At 38.2% G+C, this 16,996-nt stretch overlaps 1 protein-coding gene across 2 annotated transcripts in view; it reads right to left on the bottom strand.

The window, feature by feature from the left end:
- The window catches only part of rgs12a (regulator of G protein signaling 12a), a 71,417-nt gene that overhangs the window by 36,781 nt on the left and 17,640 nt on the right, over positions 1–16,996 (bottom strand). Inside the window, exons 4-6 of one of the 2 annotated variants that reach the window (XM_030162470.1) lie at positions 4,861–4,882; positions 3,328–3,360; positions 1,667–1,836 (exon numbers count right to left, since the gene is read on the bottom strand). In XM_030162470.1, coding sequence (XP_030018330.1) covers positions 1,667–1,836; positions 3,328–3,360; positions 4,861–4,882 — 225 coding nt within the window. The remainder of the gene's footprint in view (positions 1–1,666; positions 1,837–3,327; positions 3,361–4,860; positions 4,883–16,996) is intronic. The other variant, XM_030162471.1, reaches the window with a different exon arrangement.

The raw sequence follows: 16,996 nt of genomic DNA, 5'->3' as shown, positions 1-16,996 counted from the left end.
TTCAAGCTTTTTCAAGGATTTCAAGCACACGTACAAACCCTGATAGTAAAACCAATATAAAACTCACCTGGTTCATATCATGGATTTTCTTTAAAGTGTAAACCTCTATTAAGTTCATGGCACCACAACTGTACTCAAGACATCAGATTTTTGCCTTTTTTTTGCCATGTGTATGTTCATTGTAAGTCTCGCAGTTGTTTATTAGGTTGAAATTTGTACTAAAAATCCCGGAAACCCTAAGGATAATAATTATTGTATCTAATATGATAATAATTAGCTGATGCTGAGACACATTTAATAGCTAAATATAAATTCCTTGGTTGGAGTTTGTGCTAGTATTAGTATAGTTCTATTACATTGTTCAGTTTTTTGGTCTTGTTTAAAACTGACTGATTAAATATAGCTTCAGAGGAGGAAAACAGGCTTAATATGTTTCACATAGACAGAAAACCTTGAAGTCAACAAAACACAAGTGCCTATAAAACCATATAATATAATATATCAGCCAGTGAAAAGCATAAAAAATTAGCTACTTTCAAAAATAATATTAAACCACGAAATAATAGAACTTTTTTTTTATCTGCAATGAATGAATACTTTACTATAAAAAAAAGTAAGGGTTGTGAGGAAATGTACATGTCCTTCAGGAGATTAATATACATACAGCTATGGAAATAATTGCTAGACAACCTGTGATTTTCCGTAGAAATTCATTAAAACAGCCCTTCAACATGATCTTTTTGCTCTCATTCATTTAAATACAGCTCATTTTTAATGCATTTACAAAACAACCATTTCCTGTGTCTTTTCCAAGATTTTTTCTTCACATTTGCATAAAAGAAAATGATATATGCTGAATTATCATTATTTTGTCACAGAGGATTTTGCAGTCTCTAAGGAAACTAATGTAAGTTTTCAAAGGATTTTTTCAAAGAAAATCCATGACTTGAAGTGGAAGCTGAGTGTTTTCACTGTACAAGAGTCTTCACAGAAAATAACATCCTAACAAGGTACAGTCAGGACATTACGCTGATTTGATGGCAATGTAATTTTGTTTTCAGCAAATAGGAATATTACTTTACTGGTGTATAAGGAAGCTTTTAATCTAAACTTTCTTGTAGGGTGCCAAAGGTTTTACCACAGTGATTCCTTTTTTCTTCCAGACTTCCAACAAAAGTTCCTGTTTTTCTACACCAATAGGATAATCAGTAACACACTTCTTGTTCGATAAATAAGAGTAAATCCAGCAATTATACTTTGATTTTATCTTCTAAAACAAGCAACTAGTGACATTCCTCCCACTCCTTTTTGAATATGCGAATGAAGTCAAATGTTGTTTTCATGTATATGTATAAGTTTTCATGGTTTCTAGGTGCTACAGTAGGATTATTTTGTTTGTTTTGTTGCATATTCGAAATAAACTGAAACTGAACTGAACATAGAATAGAATGTAGCCATTTCTGCCATACTCTAAACCAGGTAAAACCCTGGAAAATCAGGACCAAATAAGGATCAAATAAGAACCAGGAAATATGAGATCTGAACAGCATCACATCCTGGTGCTCACACATCTAAATCCTAACTCTAATAGACTTCATAGCTGTTTGTTTTCTCTCCAGCTCTAACTTCTGAGGGAATTTAATCAACTTTGTTCCCCCCATCTTACCGAGAAGTAGCGCACGCCAACAGGATCCTGGAGAAGATGCTCAAAGCAGGCAGCCCAGCTGGCCACGCGCTGCTCTTGAAGTCCTCGATGACTTCCTACTCCTGGAAGACTGCCATTGCTGTTCAGGCTGCTCTGGCTGCAGCATCCCTGCAACTGGACTCCGCCATAATCTGGAGGAAAGAGAGCAATGCTTTAATGCTAAAAGGGTAAATTTAGCCAGAGGGAAGGTTAGAGTCATCCTCCGGTGGGCCTGTTTGATCTTTTAAATATTCCACTGGTTTCGGGCATTTTTGTGAACATCTTTTATAAATATTTAGTACGCTTTGCCAAAGGAATGTTGGAAATTTGGGTAATAAATGTATTTTGTATGAACATACCACCTTGTGCAGTAACAAAAAAAACAAACATGTCTATGACATTTGGTAAAAATGCAAACAAGTAAACAACATACACAGAGGTAGTTCACCTAAAAGGCTTCCGTTTAAGAGGAGCTGCATGATCAAACAGTAACAACAGTTCTTATTATATCTGTTCATGTCTTGTCTTTGTGATTGGTTTGTGTTTGTCAAGAAGCCAAAACCACAATAAGCATCTGGTTTCTTCATCTTTCACTCAAAATGAGTTTTTTTTTTTTTTTTAATTAGCCTTTAAACCTGACAACACTAGGTGAGTGACATTAACATATTTATTGACCTGTTAACCCTGGGCCATGTGTTTCCAGTTGGAATCATTTCAATGTAATGCAAAACAATGGATTAGCTGATTCATTCATAAAAAGTGAAGTTAGGATCAGAAAATGAAATCAATGCGTCATGATGTAACCTTTATTTTTGCTCTTCTTTATCTCGTTCAGTGTGTTTTATCAGTAGAGAAATAATCCTTGTACTCACGGATCTGCTTGGTGTTATCTTAGCGCTGCAAAGTTCGTCTCATTGGTTTGTTGTTTTACTAAATTATTCAGGACATAAACTGATCTCCGCCTGTTAGCTTGTTTTAGATATTTGTTCATTTAAGTGGTTGCTGTTTGAGTTGTGTTCTGTTTTTCGAAAACTGGTTTTGTTGAGCTTTTAGCTGACGTTTCTCTGATTATGTGGATGTACAGCAAGTGTTGTGTGCATTACCATGGCAACACAGACAGAACTGCCTAGAGGTTATGAGAAAACTTTGGGCTGTGTTGCGCAGCTCTGTTTAAGAGGATATTTTTATTATAAAGAAACTATGGTGGAAGAGATGAGACACATCTAAGAGCAGTTTAATGACAGTATTTATCGTGTTGAGGTTCAAGGGAATTGCTTATTCTGACACTATCCAGACACATCGGTGAAATGTGCTTTATCCGCGCACTGACAAAATTACAAACACAAAATGAATTAGACTACAGGATAAAGGTCAGTGGAGAGCTAATGGTACGCTGTAACCTTTGCATAGCACACAATATGTGAATGTCAAAGGTCAACATGTGTTTTATGAGAGTACAGTGGAGCGTAGCGCTAACAAATCTGTTAGCTCTGCTTGTATCTCTCATAGACAACGAAGTCTAGGTCAGTTGGTGGGTAAAAGAGGAATAAAAACAGAAGAGGGAGCTAAATAAAGGGACACAGCAGGACACCTAGAGCAGTACTTGTGTTGGACTACAGTGGGCTATCGGCTGTTCACAGTACCTGCTATCACTGCAGCAGATGGCCACTTCAGAGCTGACAAAACAAGGCGTACACAGTCAAAACAAAAGCCTCACAGTGGGATTTTTTACAAATACATAGCTGTTGTCATTCTGTGGTGGGTCGATTGGTCGGCATGGGTAACCAGAGCTCACAAGCAGCAGGGTTTTCCTTTTTAACATTATCAAGTAAGTTCTGTTAAACTCTTTCTACATTATTTCCAACCGCTAACATCAGGTTAAATTTTGCATTTTTTCCTAAGACAATTACTTCTTTTCTCTTTATTTTGCTTACTTTGTTAGCTAAAACTCTTATTAATGCCTTGTTGTTTGGTTAATTTTTCTCCTTTATGTCCTGATGATGAACAAACACTTTATTACTTTTCTGATATGATGGATTTGGATAGATCTATCATCATTATTACGTATGTATACAAGGATTTGGAAAAGCTAGAGCTGATAACGGTTCATAGACAAAACTCTGAAACTACTACAACCATTCATTTTGGGGAAAGTCATGTAGTTAGCTTTTCTACATGGGTTGTTATTATTATTTTATTTATTTATTTACAGAAAATAAAACCTGATCTAGGTCAGTTAAGGTACAGCATTACTCAGCATCATCCTTTTTAATACGCCTGCACTCATAGGCAGGATTTACAAATAGGTGCAGGTCATCTGTGTTGTGAAATAAAAGCACTGTAAATAGTGTGTGACATCAGTGGAGACATTCAGATGACTAATGCAGGATGTATGTGACCTTTAAAACATACAGTATATCCCTGTTTCTTGGCAATTAGTCCATATGACTCATGACTATATATTAACTCTAACAATTTAAGGAAAGGTTGAATTTTTTTTTGGAAACAATATGTTCAAGTGACCCATCTGCCTGTGATATTTTAGCTCATTTGCCGTACAGCTATTTACATAAACTTTGTTTAATGTACTAAGACTGCGGCTTTGGGATCGGTGTTTGCCACATTGGGCGCTGTTCACTTAATAAGACAGCTTTGGAAAGCAAATAGCCCTGCCTGTCAGAGCCACATCCTCAGTGAAAGCCGCGGTCAGACCCTGTTAGCAAATGTTATTAAAACGGCTCGGAAAGAGAGACCAGACAGCACACAAAGTAACCCAGACTGTAACCCACAACACGCTCGACAAACAGGCTTTGTTAACAAGGCACACTGCCTACAGTGAATGCATCATGTCCACTAGAATAATCCTTTCATTAGAGTATTTTATTGACCAAAGTTGTGTGTTTAGGGAGGACGAGAGGGGGAGAAATAAAACAAACAAGGGACAGATTAAAAACAGAAACACATGATGGTATTTCATTCAATTTTCTTGTTTTTTTTTTTTAACCTTTTAACATCCACCATCTTAGGGTTCAACTTCATTTCTACATTTTCGCACAAGTTCAGCTACATCCGTTCAATCGCAACCCTCAAACAGGTCAAACTTTGACCTGGCAGATGCTTAACAGGTTAAAGAATGTTGTTGTGTTAAGGGTCAGAAATAAAGGAATGGTACTCACCACCGTCTGAAGAAGCAGCAGACTGAAAGAGAACAAAGAGAGACATGAGTGAGAGGCTGCCCTCATGACCTCCTGTGGTAAAACATGACACTGGGGGCTGTTCTGATAGCAGCGTCTCTTCAGGCATCCCACCAGCTGCTCTGAGGTGTGTGTCTTTGTGGTTTGTCTCTGATAGTGTTTGAGCTACTTGGAAAGGGGGCTGGATCTTATAGTCCTTTACAGAAGGCCATTAATTCAGGAGTGGGTGGGAACCCCTTGGCCCCTACCACACACACACTCACACAGCTGTTCACACCTCCACACCAGTCTGGGACCCACCCTTGGTTTTAGAGGATCTGAATCAGTGCATTCCAGATTCATGCAGTCACAACGATCAACGCTCATCAAGGCCTGTCACTGGTCCTGATGGTCCTCCTCTTATGTGCTAATCCAGCCAATGAGTGCGTAAATACACATGAATAATAATAAAAAAAAAGTCAAGCAGCAGAAGCTCCACATGCAGGCTTGGAAATCTCTCAACTTTCCTTAATTGGGTGCAATTTCAGTCAAAGTATAATATGCAAGTAAAACAACCAAGTCTAATCTTATTAAGAATATTTACTTGGCAATTTACAACCAGCAAGACTCTATAACCCCATTATCTGCAATTTTTGTTGGGCTAATAAAGAGTGATTTAAAGAACAAACTGTGAAGCCGTTGTTACAAATATATTTCGATGCATGGGAGGACATGAGAGGCGCATCTTAGGGCTTGATCCAAGAACACTTGAAAAATCAGTGCGTTGGAGGATTTCTCTCGAATGGGGAGACTATTTCCAGAGGAGCGTTTTTCTGCGCTGCCACTTCAAAGTGTGAATATCCAAGGCTGATAATACGTCTAAACAAGACACTTATTGCGAGAGCAGTGCTTTACTGTGAGCTGTTTGTACAATTTATAATGCTGGATTGGAGATATTAAAGAGCAGCACAATTGAACAAAAAAAAGATGGTCTCTGGAGAGTCTGTTTTCCAAAAGTGAAATTAAGCAATGTTTTTTTTTTTTTCCCAGCCTGACTTTATTCTTGGGATAATTGCTAAATTGGCTGTGAGCTGTGATTTAATTAGTAGTTTTCATCCTGATCAATCAGCCGCAGAACAGGCCCAGACATATTGCGGACCAGCCCGTTTCTTCCTCTTCGGCCACCGGGGACACGGTCGCCATCACTCGCCCTGACGTGACACTTTGTTCCATTTTGGGAGTGACCACATGTAAAAGCTCTATCAGACACTGGCCAGCAAACCACTAATTGTCTGTCACAGGCTCTTTACAAATCTACGGCTGCTGACTCCAACCCCCGTGCAGTCAACACCCAAGAGCCACCCCTCATGTGGTATGAGCTAGCATGCATAGAATAATGACGGGTGGGTTGGTTGGAGCCCATCGCGAAGCTGAAACAGAGGCAGAAAAGAGAGAACACCCACTCCATCTGCCTGGGCCTTTTTAGATCTAAAAAGAGCTGAACCACAAACCTTAAATATACTGTATGTTAAGACTGTTATGTCGACAGTTGAGACTGTGGCTCGCTCTAAAGTACAAGACAGACATTGTATTGTACACAGTGACGCAAGTTTGAGTAGTGAACACACAAAAGGTTTTCAGGCTCAGACTGTGGCAATCACTTTTATTAGTCTATTTACTGAACTTCAGGAGTCAATATTACTTAAAAAAGATAAACATGGAGAGTTTTGTTTCTGCATGGATAAATATAAGAGTCAAACCTCTTGGTGTATTGAATTTCCAAGTATTCATGATGAAAAACAGTGGGTGTTCCTATTAATCATAATTGTTAGTCATAATAATTACTCATTTCTAGAAACGTGTATGTAATGTCTGATGTCAGGGACTGTCACTTCCTGATTTGTATTGTAATTTTCAGTGGATTCTGGGATTGAAAGAAAGGCTATATAAATGCGATCTGTAGCTATGAAATATAAGATCAATTCTTTAAAATGAAATACCTATACCTATAGAGGAAATTACTGAAAAGCTGAAGTTCAAAGTTAGAAGTTCAAGGCTCCAAATTTTTGTTTCTCTAAAAATAATAAAGAAAATATAGATAATATCCTACGTCATTAACACCACATAGACATTTTTTTAAATAAAAGGGAATATTACTTAAGAAACAATTTCAATCTTTCACTTCATTACCAATAAAACCACAGTTCTTAAGCATGATTCTGTGAAGGTTTGAATGACGTGGGAAAACCTGATGACGTTATGATACTCAGAAGAATTTTATTCCTGACATGTTCTAATTGAGTAGCAAGTAAATACTCAACCAATTCAACATAATGTTAAAAACATATGTGGAAAACATCTTGAATAATTAAATAAATATTAATTATTATTATCATGTCCTTAAAGAAATAATAGTAAATATTGGTGTTGAGTATTTCTCTGTGGTGTTTGGATGTTCTAAGTACATGTGAATCACATTTCAGGCAGTGTTTTGTGATACATTTATCAAAAATATGCCCAAATCACAATAATATTTAAAGTATGATGCATAAGTCAGCATGAATTCGGTGACAATTTAGGATTTACACCTATTGATCTGACATTTTACAAAGGTTTTCCCATGTTTTCCTGCATGACATGAAATGGGTCTTTATACTGAATTAAATTACAGATTTCTTTTGAGTTCAACATCATTGTAAACATTTGATATGCTTTTAAGTCACACACATATTTATCGTAACTAACTCCCACACAGTTGATGTCATTTCTCATTTCTGAAACCAGACGTAATATGCAGATGACACACCATCAGTTTCATAACCACGATGGAGATCAGGTGGATTGACATGTTACAAAATCCTGCTTCTAACAGTGACACAAAACTTTTACTTTTACCAACAAAAGCTGCAAGTGACATTTATTTGTTATGTTTTTATCAAACTAATTTATCATGTACTATACTCTGTAAACTGCAGAAAGTAAAACAAAACATCCACCAGAGCCTAATCTGACTGTAGGAATAGTTAATTTTGGATTATTCTTATCAAATCTCTTCTCTGTAGTCCATTAATTGACTAACTGGTCTAATCACACAGGTCTACCTGGTGGACTTCACCTGGCCCTGGTGGGTGTTATGTTTGCGTACGTATTCATGAGCCCACAGGGGTTAGACCACACACACACACACACACACACACACACCACTATGTGTTTTCAACTCCGAATTGCTTCCTTGAAACAAAGTCCAACAATAAGGCTGAAGTGATGACCCAGGCATACCGTCACCTCTCGTGCACAGTCTCCCTTCCTGTGTCGACACCTCTGGTGACGAGCTGCCCCCCCGCCCCCCCCAAACACACACACACACACCCGTGGGTAAGTGGGTGGGTGGGTGGCACAGAGAACTACAGCCCCTTTGATCCTTTCACATGGGATTAAAAGATCTCATGTACCCACTGGGATCCTAATAAAAGCTGTACATGTAGGGTGGTTATCAAACAAATGGACAAAAAAAAATAATTCACAATTCAAATCACTGGCTTGAAATAGAGTGGGATTTGGCGTTCCAGTTGGAAAAGGCTCTTCCATGTTTGCTGTGGGTACAGCCCCCACACCGCACAGTCTGGCATCTCGAGACACCACATGCTGATGGAACGTAAATGATCACACCGAGACAAATGTGTGTGTTTGATCTGAAGTGAACTACCGCGACACAAAAACAGACTTTGATCATAGTTTAATCGGCTGAAAGAGGAAACCACATTCACACTGATCACTCGTTTGCACCTTTCACAGAGTGAGTTCTTGGTGTTTTAAAGCAGTTCTTTTTTTAACTTTCTTGGCTTGTTTAGGCATGTTTCTGCCTTCAGATTCTAGGCTGAGATGTACCCTGTCAGCTGCCCCCATCAACTCGCCACAGGTAGATAAATAAAAGCCTCTTCTAAACTTCTACACAAGTCAAGGCTGATTCTAGCACCCTGCAAACAAACAAACCCCGAGTCCCCGCTGCTTCAAACAGCTGTTCTGATTGGGAGAAAAGACAAGTGACAAAGGGGGAGAGTAATGAGAAAAACAGCTGACTGAACAAAAGGAGTCTCCCCACTTTCAGACAGAGGAGGAAGAGGAGGCTCGGCCAAAACCAGCCACAGTTTACTTACAGTGTTGAAGTTCCAGGTCCTCTTGAAAGAAAGTCTCTTTTTGAGACTCATTGTTCCCTAAGTCTGCTACACCAGCAGCACAGACAGAATATGTGTGTGTGTGAATGCATACCTGAATATTCCCCACCCAAAACTCCACAAACCATGTCTGTACAAGTCGCAGAGAGGGAGGGAGAAATTTGACAGAGTCAGAAAGAGAAAAAGAAGAAGGAGACGAGGGGAGGGGAGGGAGGGGGTGCACAGGAGGAAAGAAAGATTTCCTTACTCTACAGCTGTTGCCATAGCAACCGGCTCGACAATACATACAGCCGATGCCACTCTGGCATGAAGGAATCAGCTGAATCAACCCCCCCTTGGTCCTCGCAAAAAACACACAAACCACCTAAACCACACTGCACCCCCCTTTTGTTTCCAGTCGGGGTACTCTCTGAGAAAAAAAAATGCATAAATTGAAACCATATGGATTTTGTTGAATCAAAATATAAGTTTTGCAGCCCACGAGCTGAACTCTGAGCTGTTGCTGAGCACTGTTCTTACGCCCCCTCCCCCCCAGTGAAAATTCTGTCAACTGGTGTTCTCTGCAGAAAATTTAGCTCATGTACCAAAAAAAGAAAATTGGTTTTTATTCTGTCTCTGCTGCAGCACCGTGCCACCACATTTCTTGGCAAATCTCTCCAATAATCATGCAGACTTTTTTTGTTTTGTTTTTTAATTTGACACCAGTTATTATTCTCAGAGCATGGTGGTTTTCCTGTGGCAAATGAACTACGGTATTATTTTCCAGACTTAATTTTACTATGAATAATGATTGAGATACTGCTTTTTTTAAACAGCCTGGATTTCATGGTAGATTTATCATGTTTAATTAGATTTTTACATGGTCTGTCACTTTGGAAATTGGATGTTTGTCATATGTGGTGTGGCTGTGTGGACGCCATGGGGGGGGGGTCACAGATGACATCTTAACCCCCCCCTCTGGAAGAGAGCATCCACATAAGCACAAAGACAGGAGGAAGAACAACAGAGAACTGAAGAGATAAGTTCAGCCTTTAATTTCTCTGCACAGCTTGGATGGAGTGTGGGTGAATGTTGGACAGACCAGTAGAAAACCTGTAACTTCATCCCATTGTAAGAACATCATGCTCAGATGCATCATTTAACTGTAATTATATTTAGGTGTAACGAAAGAGACATCATGTGTTCTGATTTCATTTTACATGCTATGTATTATTCTGCATACTTAAATGAATTGATTTCTCCCACAACATATATATATACCACAATTCTGTTTTATGTTTCTGAACTTGAAACAGTCAGTACTTTATCAAAGCCGAGTTTAATTTCTATAATAGAGACAATCAGTTTGTATTCATCACAGTAGGTGTATTTCCATAAACAGAATTTATGCACATGTTGAATGAATGAATGAAATCTTTATTTCAAACATGCAGTACAATACAAATCAATACATAAGTTTATATAATGTCCGTAATGTGTTTGAAATTGAGTAGGTTGAAGCAAAAGCTTATTCATTCCTACCCAACATTCAACTCATTACAACGCACACACTATATTAATTTATATTAACACAACATGTAAATATGTTTATATCAATCAATGTAATAATTATCTTATCCTCCTAAGACCCAGCTATGGGTTTTCTGTCCACATTTTTGGACAAGAGTTTCACAGCCTTATACAAAAAAAAAAAAAAAAGAAAACTGTCCACCACAAAGGACATTCCATAAAAATTTTAAAAACTGCATCTGAAAAAACTGTTGCATCATGATGTTTCCAATATAGCCACTTATTTAATAAAAAAACAAAAAAAGCTTGTACTTTGCCGACATTTCCTGGGTCTCAGGAGGTTAAACATAATTCTACATCATAATCCACTACATACGGGCAAAATATAAAGCATTATAAATACAGTCTGCTACAGTTTACCAATAACATAACTTTTCTTATATTTTATACTATATATGACTATCCCAATTATATTTTTTTACACAATCCACAAACCTAGTTTATATAAATATAATATACACATGTATTCCATTAGATATTAGCTAAGACATCTATACTACATTCTATCACCCATAATGTTGTGCCCCAATATTCACCAGTGTCAGCAGTGTTAACATCCATCCCCTTCCATAAACCTCTTCAACAAAACAACAAAAACATTTTTGTAGGTGTTATAGTTTAACATTAGAAAACTTTTATAGAAATGTAAGGAAATACAAAAAAAAAAAAAAAAAAAAGAACTTGCTTTCTCCTTTGAGGTGGTTTTAACTTTTTTCTAAAATGAGTAAATGTCCATGTGAAATGGTGATTTGTTCCTTAATAGTTTCTGACTGATTCTACTGACTGATCTCCAGCCACAGAGTGCTCTGTTGTTTACTACGCATGTGTGGTGTACCTTATAGCGCCACCTTCTGACAATGCTTCAGACTATTTTATGGAGACACACTTAAGTTACATTTTCTTTCCCTCTAAATTTGCTTGACATCTTATGGAAACATGGGTATTTTATAATTGCCAGATATGGTCAAAAATGTTATCATGAAAAAATAATATATCACAATATACAATCAAGTTTAAAGGCTTTGAGGCATTTGAGGACAGAATGAAACTAAGAATTTCTTGCAGTATTATATTTTTCCGAGCCTTGGTGTGTCCTCAACAGTCTTATGATGCTGACACAAACAGAATATGTATGGTTAGATGTGCAGATAAAATCAGTTATGCCTTGATTAGAAGCTTTTCAGAGCCGACTCATCAATGACTGTTGGGTCCAAACCAGAAGTCCTACAATCCCAATCAGCCCTTCAGGTCTGTTTGCCCTTTGACCCTAAGTTCATTGCAGCTGGCTGAGCACATCCATGAGTACACAGAAACAGCAAAGCATGTTGGAACTTTTCAAACACTAAATGCCTCCAGGAAAAGCATATTTCTGTCTCCTGCTTTGTAGTTGCTGACTGAAACTATCTCTGCCTTGAACTAAATACATTTCATGTGAGTTTTGTGATGCCACTTGATTGAATCAATTTGTGAAACATTTCTCGACAGACTTTACAGCAACAATAAGCAGCCCTTGTCACAAGACAAACTAATTGCATGTCAAGTTCTCCACCAGGCAATTTGACTGAAGATGGCAAATAATCTAGACCTGCTATCTGCAGCAGAGGACAAACTATTCCCTGGAAATAACATCAAGAAAGAGCCTTGCACGGGGGCAACTTCCTTTTGAGAAAGGGAGGGTGAGGGTGCGGTAACTGATAAGATGGAAGAGACATTCACTTCCCAACCAAGCACAGAGTGTGGGGGAGACGGATTTAGAGAATTATGGAGTAAAGATAATGTAGACAGACGACCTTGTGTCCGATTTTTGGAGTTAAAAGAAGCGAGGAAATCTTTTTTGTTACAGTAAATCTGCCTGACACTAGAACACATTAGCAGGGATCTGATGAGGCATGATTACAGTATGTGATGCTAACAGAGCAGGAATGGTAAACAAATGAACACAATTAGTCACAAAGACTTGTTATCAGTAATATGGTCATAAATATACAGAGACGACTGTGACAGCAACATATTTTCACGATTTTCAAAACACCAACCACTGTGTAGCACAGCTGTATACATGACAAACAGCTGAAAAATCCTATTTTTAATTGCAAGAGCATGAGATATTGGCCAAGGCATAATTCCAGCTCACTTCTAACCAAAGAGGAGAAATAATTCTTGACCTTTTTTTTTTTTTTTTGCAAAACACAGTTACTTGACCTTAGAAAAACAAGTTTTCTGACTTAAATTGTTGGACCAAATGTTTTGACGTTTGGCAGCTGAGGGTGCAGATTCATACAACTACACACAAAAAGATAAAAATAAATTTGATGGTGGAAGAGGTCAATATTTGGGACAATGGACAGGGCCAAGTAACATTAGGTTATAATTCTGCTGCATTGTAAATATTCAAACTTCTGCAGTAAATCAGCACTATAAGTTGTGATTCCTCCAGACACTGTCCTCATATATGAACTTGAGTGATAAACACATCACAAAAGATCGTCTTGAGCATGATGGATGAGAAAAATATAATTTACTTGACCCAAATTCAAAACTAAAAGTTTAAATGCTAAAAAATATATATGTCATAATAAATTCCCAAAGGTGATTTCTGTTTTTTGACGTGTATTTCATCAGCCTGATTCATGCTTAAGCTGTCATTTTTAATCAGAAATTGCAGACTTTGGAGGCTTTGCTGTAATCTTTCTTTCTTTGTGCATATATATTTGGACATTTTATGCCTTTATGACTTGACAAAAGAGAAGGAAACAGTACACAGAGGGATTCAATTACTGAGCGATTTGATCTCAAAATTAATCCAATTTCCAACAAAACAAAGTCGTAGATTAAACATGACATTGAATGATGAGTATAAATGTATTGGGGTAACGTGCCAAGAAATTTGTTCAGACTTGTGGCGATGTGGTTTGTAGAAGTAATCCTTCGGAAAACATATGACTTGTTCTCATTTGTCTCTAAAGAGGGGTGCGATTTGCATGCCAACAGAGGCCATTGACACATTGCCATTGTGTTTCATCTCTTAATCTCCTGATCGCCTGTAATCTTCTGCCTGTTCCACTACTCTAACCAGTTAGCAGCAGCAGATGGGAATGACTCTAGTCTCTTCTGGATTAGAGTGGTATTACTATGGTTTTCTGTAGTGCTGTAGGTGTGTGTGTTAGCCACTTGTTGCTGATAAAAAGCTGACAGGGAGTGCTAGCATTCCTCTGCATAGACATGTTTACCTTCTTCCTTTCTGCTGTCCCACTTCTTGCAGGGTCAGGAACTCAGACTTTTACAGGGCTCACAATAATTCCCAGCATTTTCTTTTTTTTTTCTCTGTCTGAACTTGCACAACTCTAACAACATCTGAAGCTACTGTAAAACCATAAACCATACACAGAAGCAAAATTCAACTTCTTTATTGTTTGGAAGCAACAAAAAGTAAACTTGTGTTGTCACAGATGGACCAGCTGAAAGGAACCCCATAAATAAATGTGTAAAAATAAACCCAGCTGAACCCCACACGATAGAATAACTTCAGAGAAGAAAACTAGAACCAAGGACCACAACCCCTCCCATCCCAATTTATTATCACAGAGAAAGGCTGGAGGGCTGGAGGGCTTGAGGTGGCTAAACCACATAAGATGCCACCACACCCATGCACTGCTCCATTTCCCCCCCTTCTCCATAAATGACAGAAATGGACTTTCCAACCTGAAACCTGACACTTCTAATGAGCCTCATGACTCTCCCCTTCCCTCCCTTCTCCACCAAAATTACTCACCAGAAGAAACCTCGGTGTACAGTGAAAAGTCTAGTTGGTTTGGTATGTTAATTACACAACAATAGGGCCTTAATATTAATTATCTGCCTCATGGGGGAGCACAAGAACATACCTTGTCACCAACAACCCATATCCATAAGTTTTTACTTCCTGCACAAGTTCTCCTGACCCCACAGCCTACATCTAATCCTTCTGGTCTTGTATAGAACTTGAGCTGGTTACGGGAGGCTGGGAAAGGGGTGGGGTGGGTTTGCTGGTTTGGCTAAAGTTCACCCCTCCTGGCTATGGATTGTATGATGAGTATTGTCTTCATTTGTCTCCGAGGGATTTTGGCATGGTGACGAGTTCATCGACATGCTCAGAAAATAAAAAAAAATACTATTATGTGCGCTTAGGGGGGCACAAAGACTGGGATTTCAACCAAGTTATAAGTGTGACATGGAAATAATAAACTTGAATACAATAATAAGCGTAATTTAGACTATGTACAGAGACTATGTACAGTAACAATAACTAAACCTAGATTACAATGCAAGATAATATACACAAGCTAAGAATCAGTGTGTGTAGTCCATCTGCCCTGCTATAGTTATAAGCAACGATCTCAGATTGTGATTGACCATAGCCCATGGAACTCCACCAGATCACCAGCAAACCCTCTAAGCATGATCACAGACCCCCCACCCCACAATGTTCATTAAGTCAAAAACATATTACTTGTGTGATGCATCAGTAGAAGGCTTACATTGTCCATATATTTGCTATTTGGGTACTTTTATGGAAATCATCAGCACTAAAAACCAGTTCATTATAAATTAAAGATGTGAGTCAAGGATTACTCATGCTTTGTTTTTTTTTTTTGTCCAGGGGTCTATTATGAGTTAAGGAGGTTAGAAAAGAGAAAATTTTCATATGTACAGGTCCGCAGCATCACCATGTTTAAGTTGCATTATAATATATTTACATTAATTAATTTGTAACCTATATATTAAAGTAGCATTGTCATCGTGTCAACATCTGCACCATGTTTAGTCAAAGACTCAAATCAAATGAAGAAAACTATAAATTAAATTTCATTTCAACAATATTTATTTTTACTTTCACTGTGAACTCTGGAGGGTTAAGTTGGAAGATGATGGGTGGACCCAGTCATGACTCAGGAAAAGAAGCTGATTTAGGAGTTCAATTTCACACACAAACCTTGAGATCAGCCGGTAATTTTAGCCACATAAGCGTTCATAAATCCAGTAGTTCTAGCCGCATTCCTACTGGTTGTTTAGCAGGCATTGGTCATAGGCAGTGCTGGGTATCACACAAACATTTTTGATACCTGTAGACACTGATATCTTGGCTTCAAAACCAGTTTCTAAAGTTTATTTTTTCTGGATCAATTTTCCATTTTACCCGAAAGGTTATAATACTATACACTACAGGATGAATATTCAGACTGTTTTTTTGCAGCTCACTTGTAAAAAAAATATGATTCACTTTCCAACAACTTCAACTACAACTGAGTCAGTGCCAAAACAACATCTTATGCCGCATTTCCACTACATGGTACTGGCTCGGCCTTGGCTCGACTCGACTCAACTCGACTCAACCTTTTTGCATTTCCATTACATAAAAGAACCTGGAATCTGGTACCCAGTACAATTTTTTTAGTACTTGCTCGGCCAAGGTACTAAAGAGAGACACTAAAATGTGATGTGTAAACACTGCAGACAACTGATTGGTTGGAAACGTGGCATAAGTTCGCCCTTCTAAGTTTGTTCCCAGCCCTAGTTGAAGCAAAAGTCAAACTCTTGTCAGAATTTTGTCTCATGCCAAGTTATAAGACTGCTACAATGTGCGACATGTGTAGAGCCATGATTCTGAAACCACAACTGGCAACCAACAATATAACATGTTCCATCATCTTTCACCAGGGACAATCCATAATCACACTTTATGTATGTATGACTTTAAATTTACCACCAAGATGTGATGTGATGTCACACATGTATCCTCCAATGTCAAAAGACAGTTTGATGATGTTGTCAATGAGCATGGGATCCAGAGAGTTCATTCAATCATCATTCAATTAAGATCACCATTAAAATGAGCTGATTTTAGAAACACCATGACACAGGTTGTATGTCACTGCAACAACCACATGCATTTCTCGCCACAGTAATAGGATAGGCAAGAATCAAGCGATCTAAAGAGACATATTGGATTTCTTCATGTTCATTAGGAAATGAAGATGTCGTAGAAAGAGCTGACAAGGGAGACTGTTTAAAGTTCAGCATTAAGCCAGTACTTCACAATATCACAGAAGGACTGACTTGGCCGCCTTAGGACTCCATGTTTATGACTTCCACAGTGGGAAACAGACAAGACCTTGGCTTGGATCTATGGCATTTTGAGCCAAGGCAAGGCCAAAATGATACCAGCTACATTCTCTTTCCAAAACTCCCTGCAGTCCTTTCTTGTTGAAATGTGATAGTCGTCTTGCTCAATAACTATGACACGGAGCAAATGTCTCAGTGTCTGAGCTACAGGTGTGAGGTAAAAAGTAGACACCGATGTATCCTGGACATGTCTATACTGTTACCAGGGATGTGATAAAACAGTTTGGCAGCTC

Source organism: Sphaeramia orbicularis, chromosome 18, assembly GCF_902148855.1.
Source record: "Sphaeramia orbicularis chromosome 18, fSphaOr1.1, whole genome shotgun sequence".
NCBI lineage: Eukaryota > Metazoa > Chordata > Actinopteri > Kurtiformes > Apogonidae > Sphaeramia > Sphaeramia orbicularis.
This window is presented reverse-complemented; position numbering and strand designations above follow the sequence as displayed.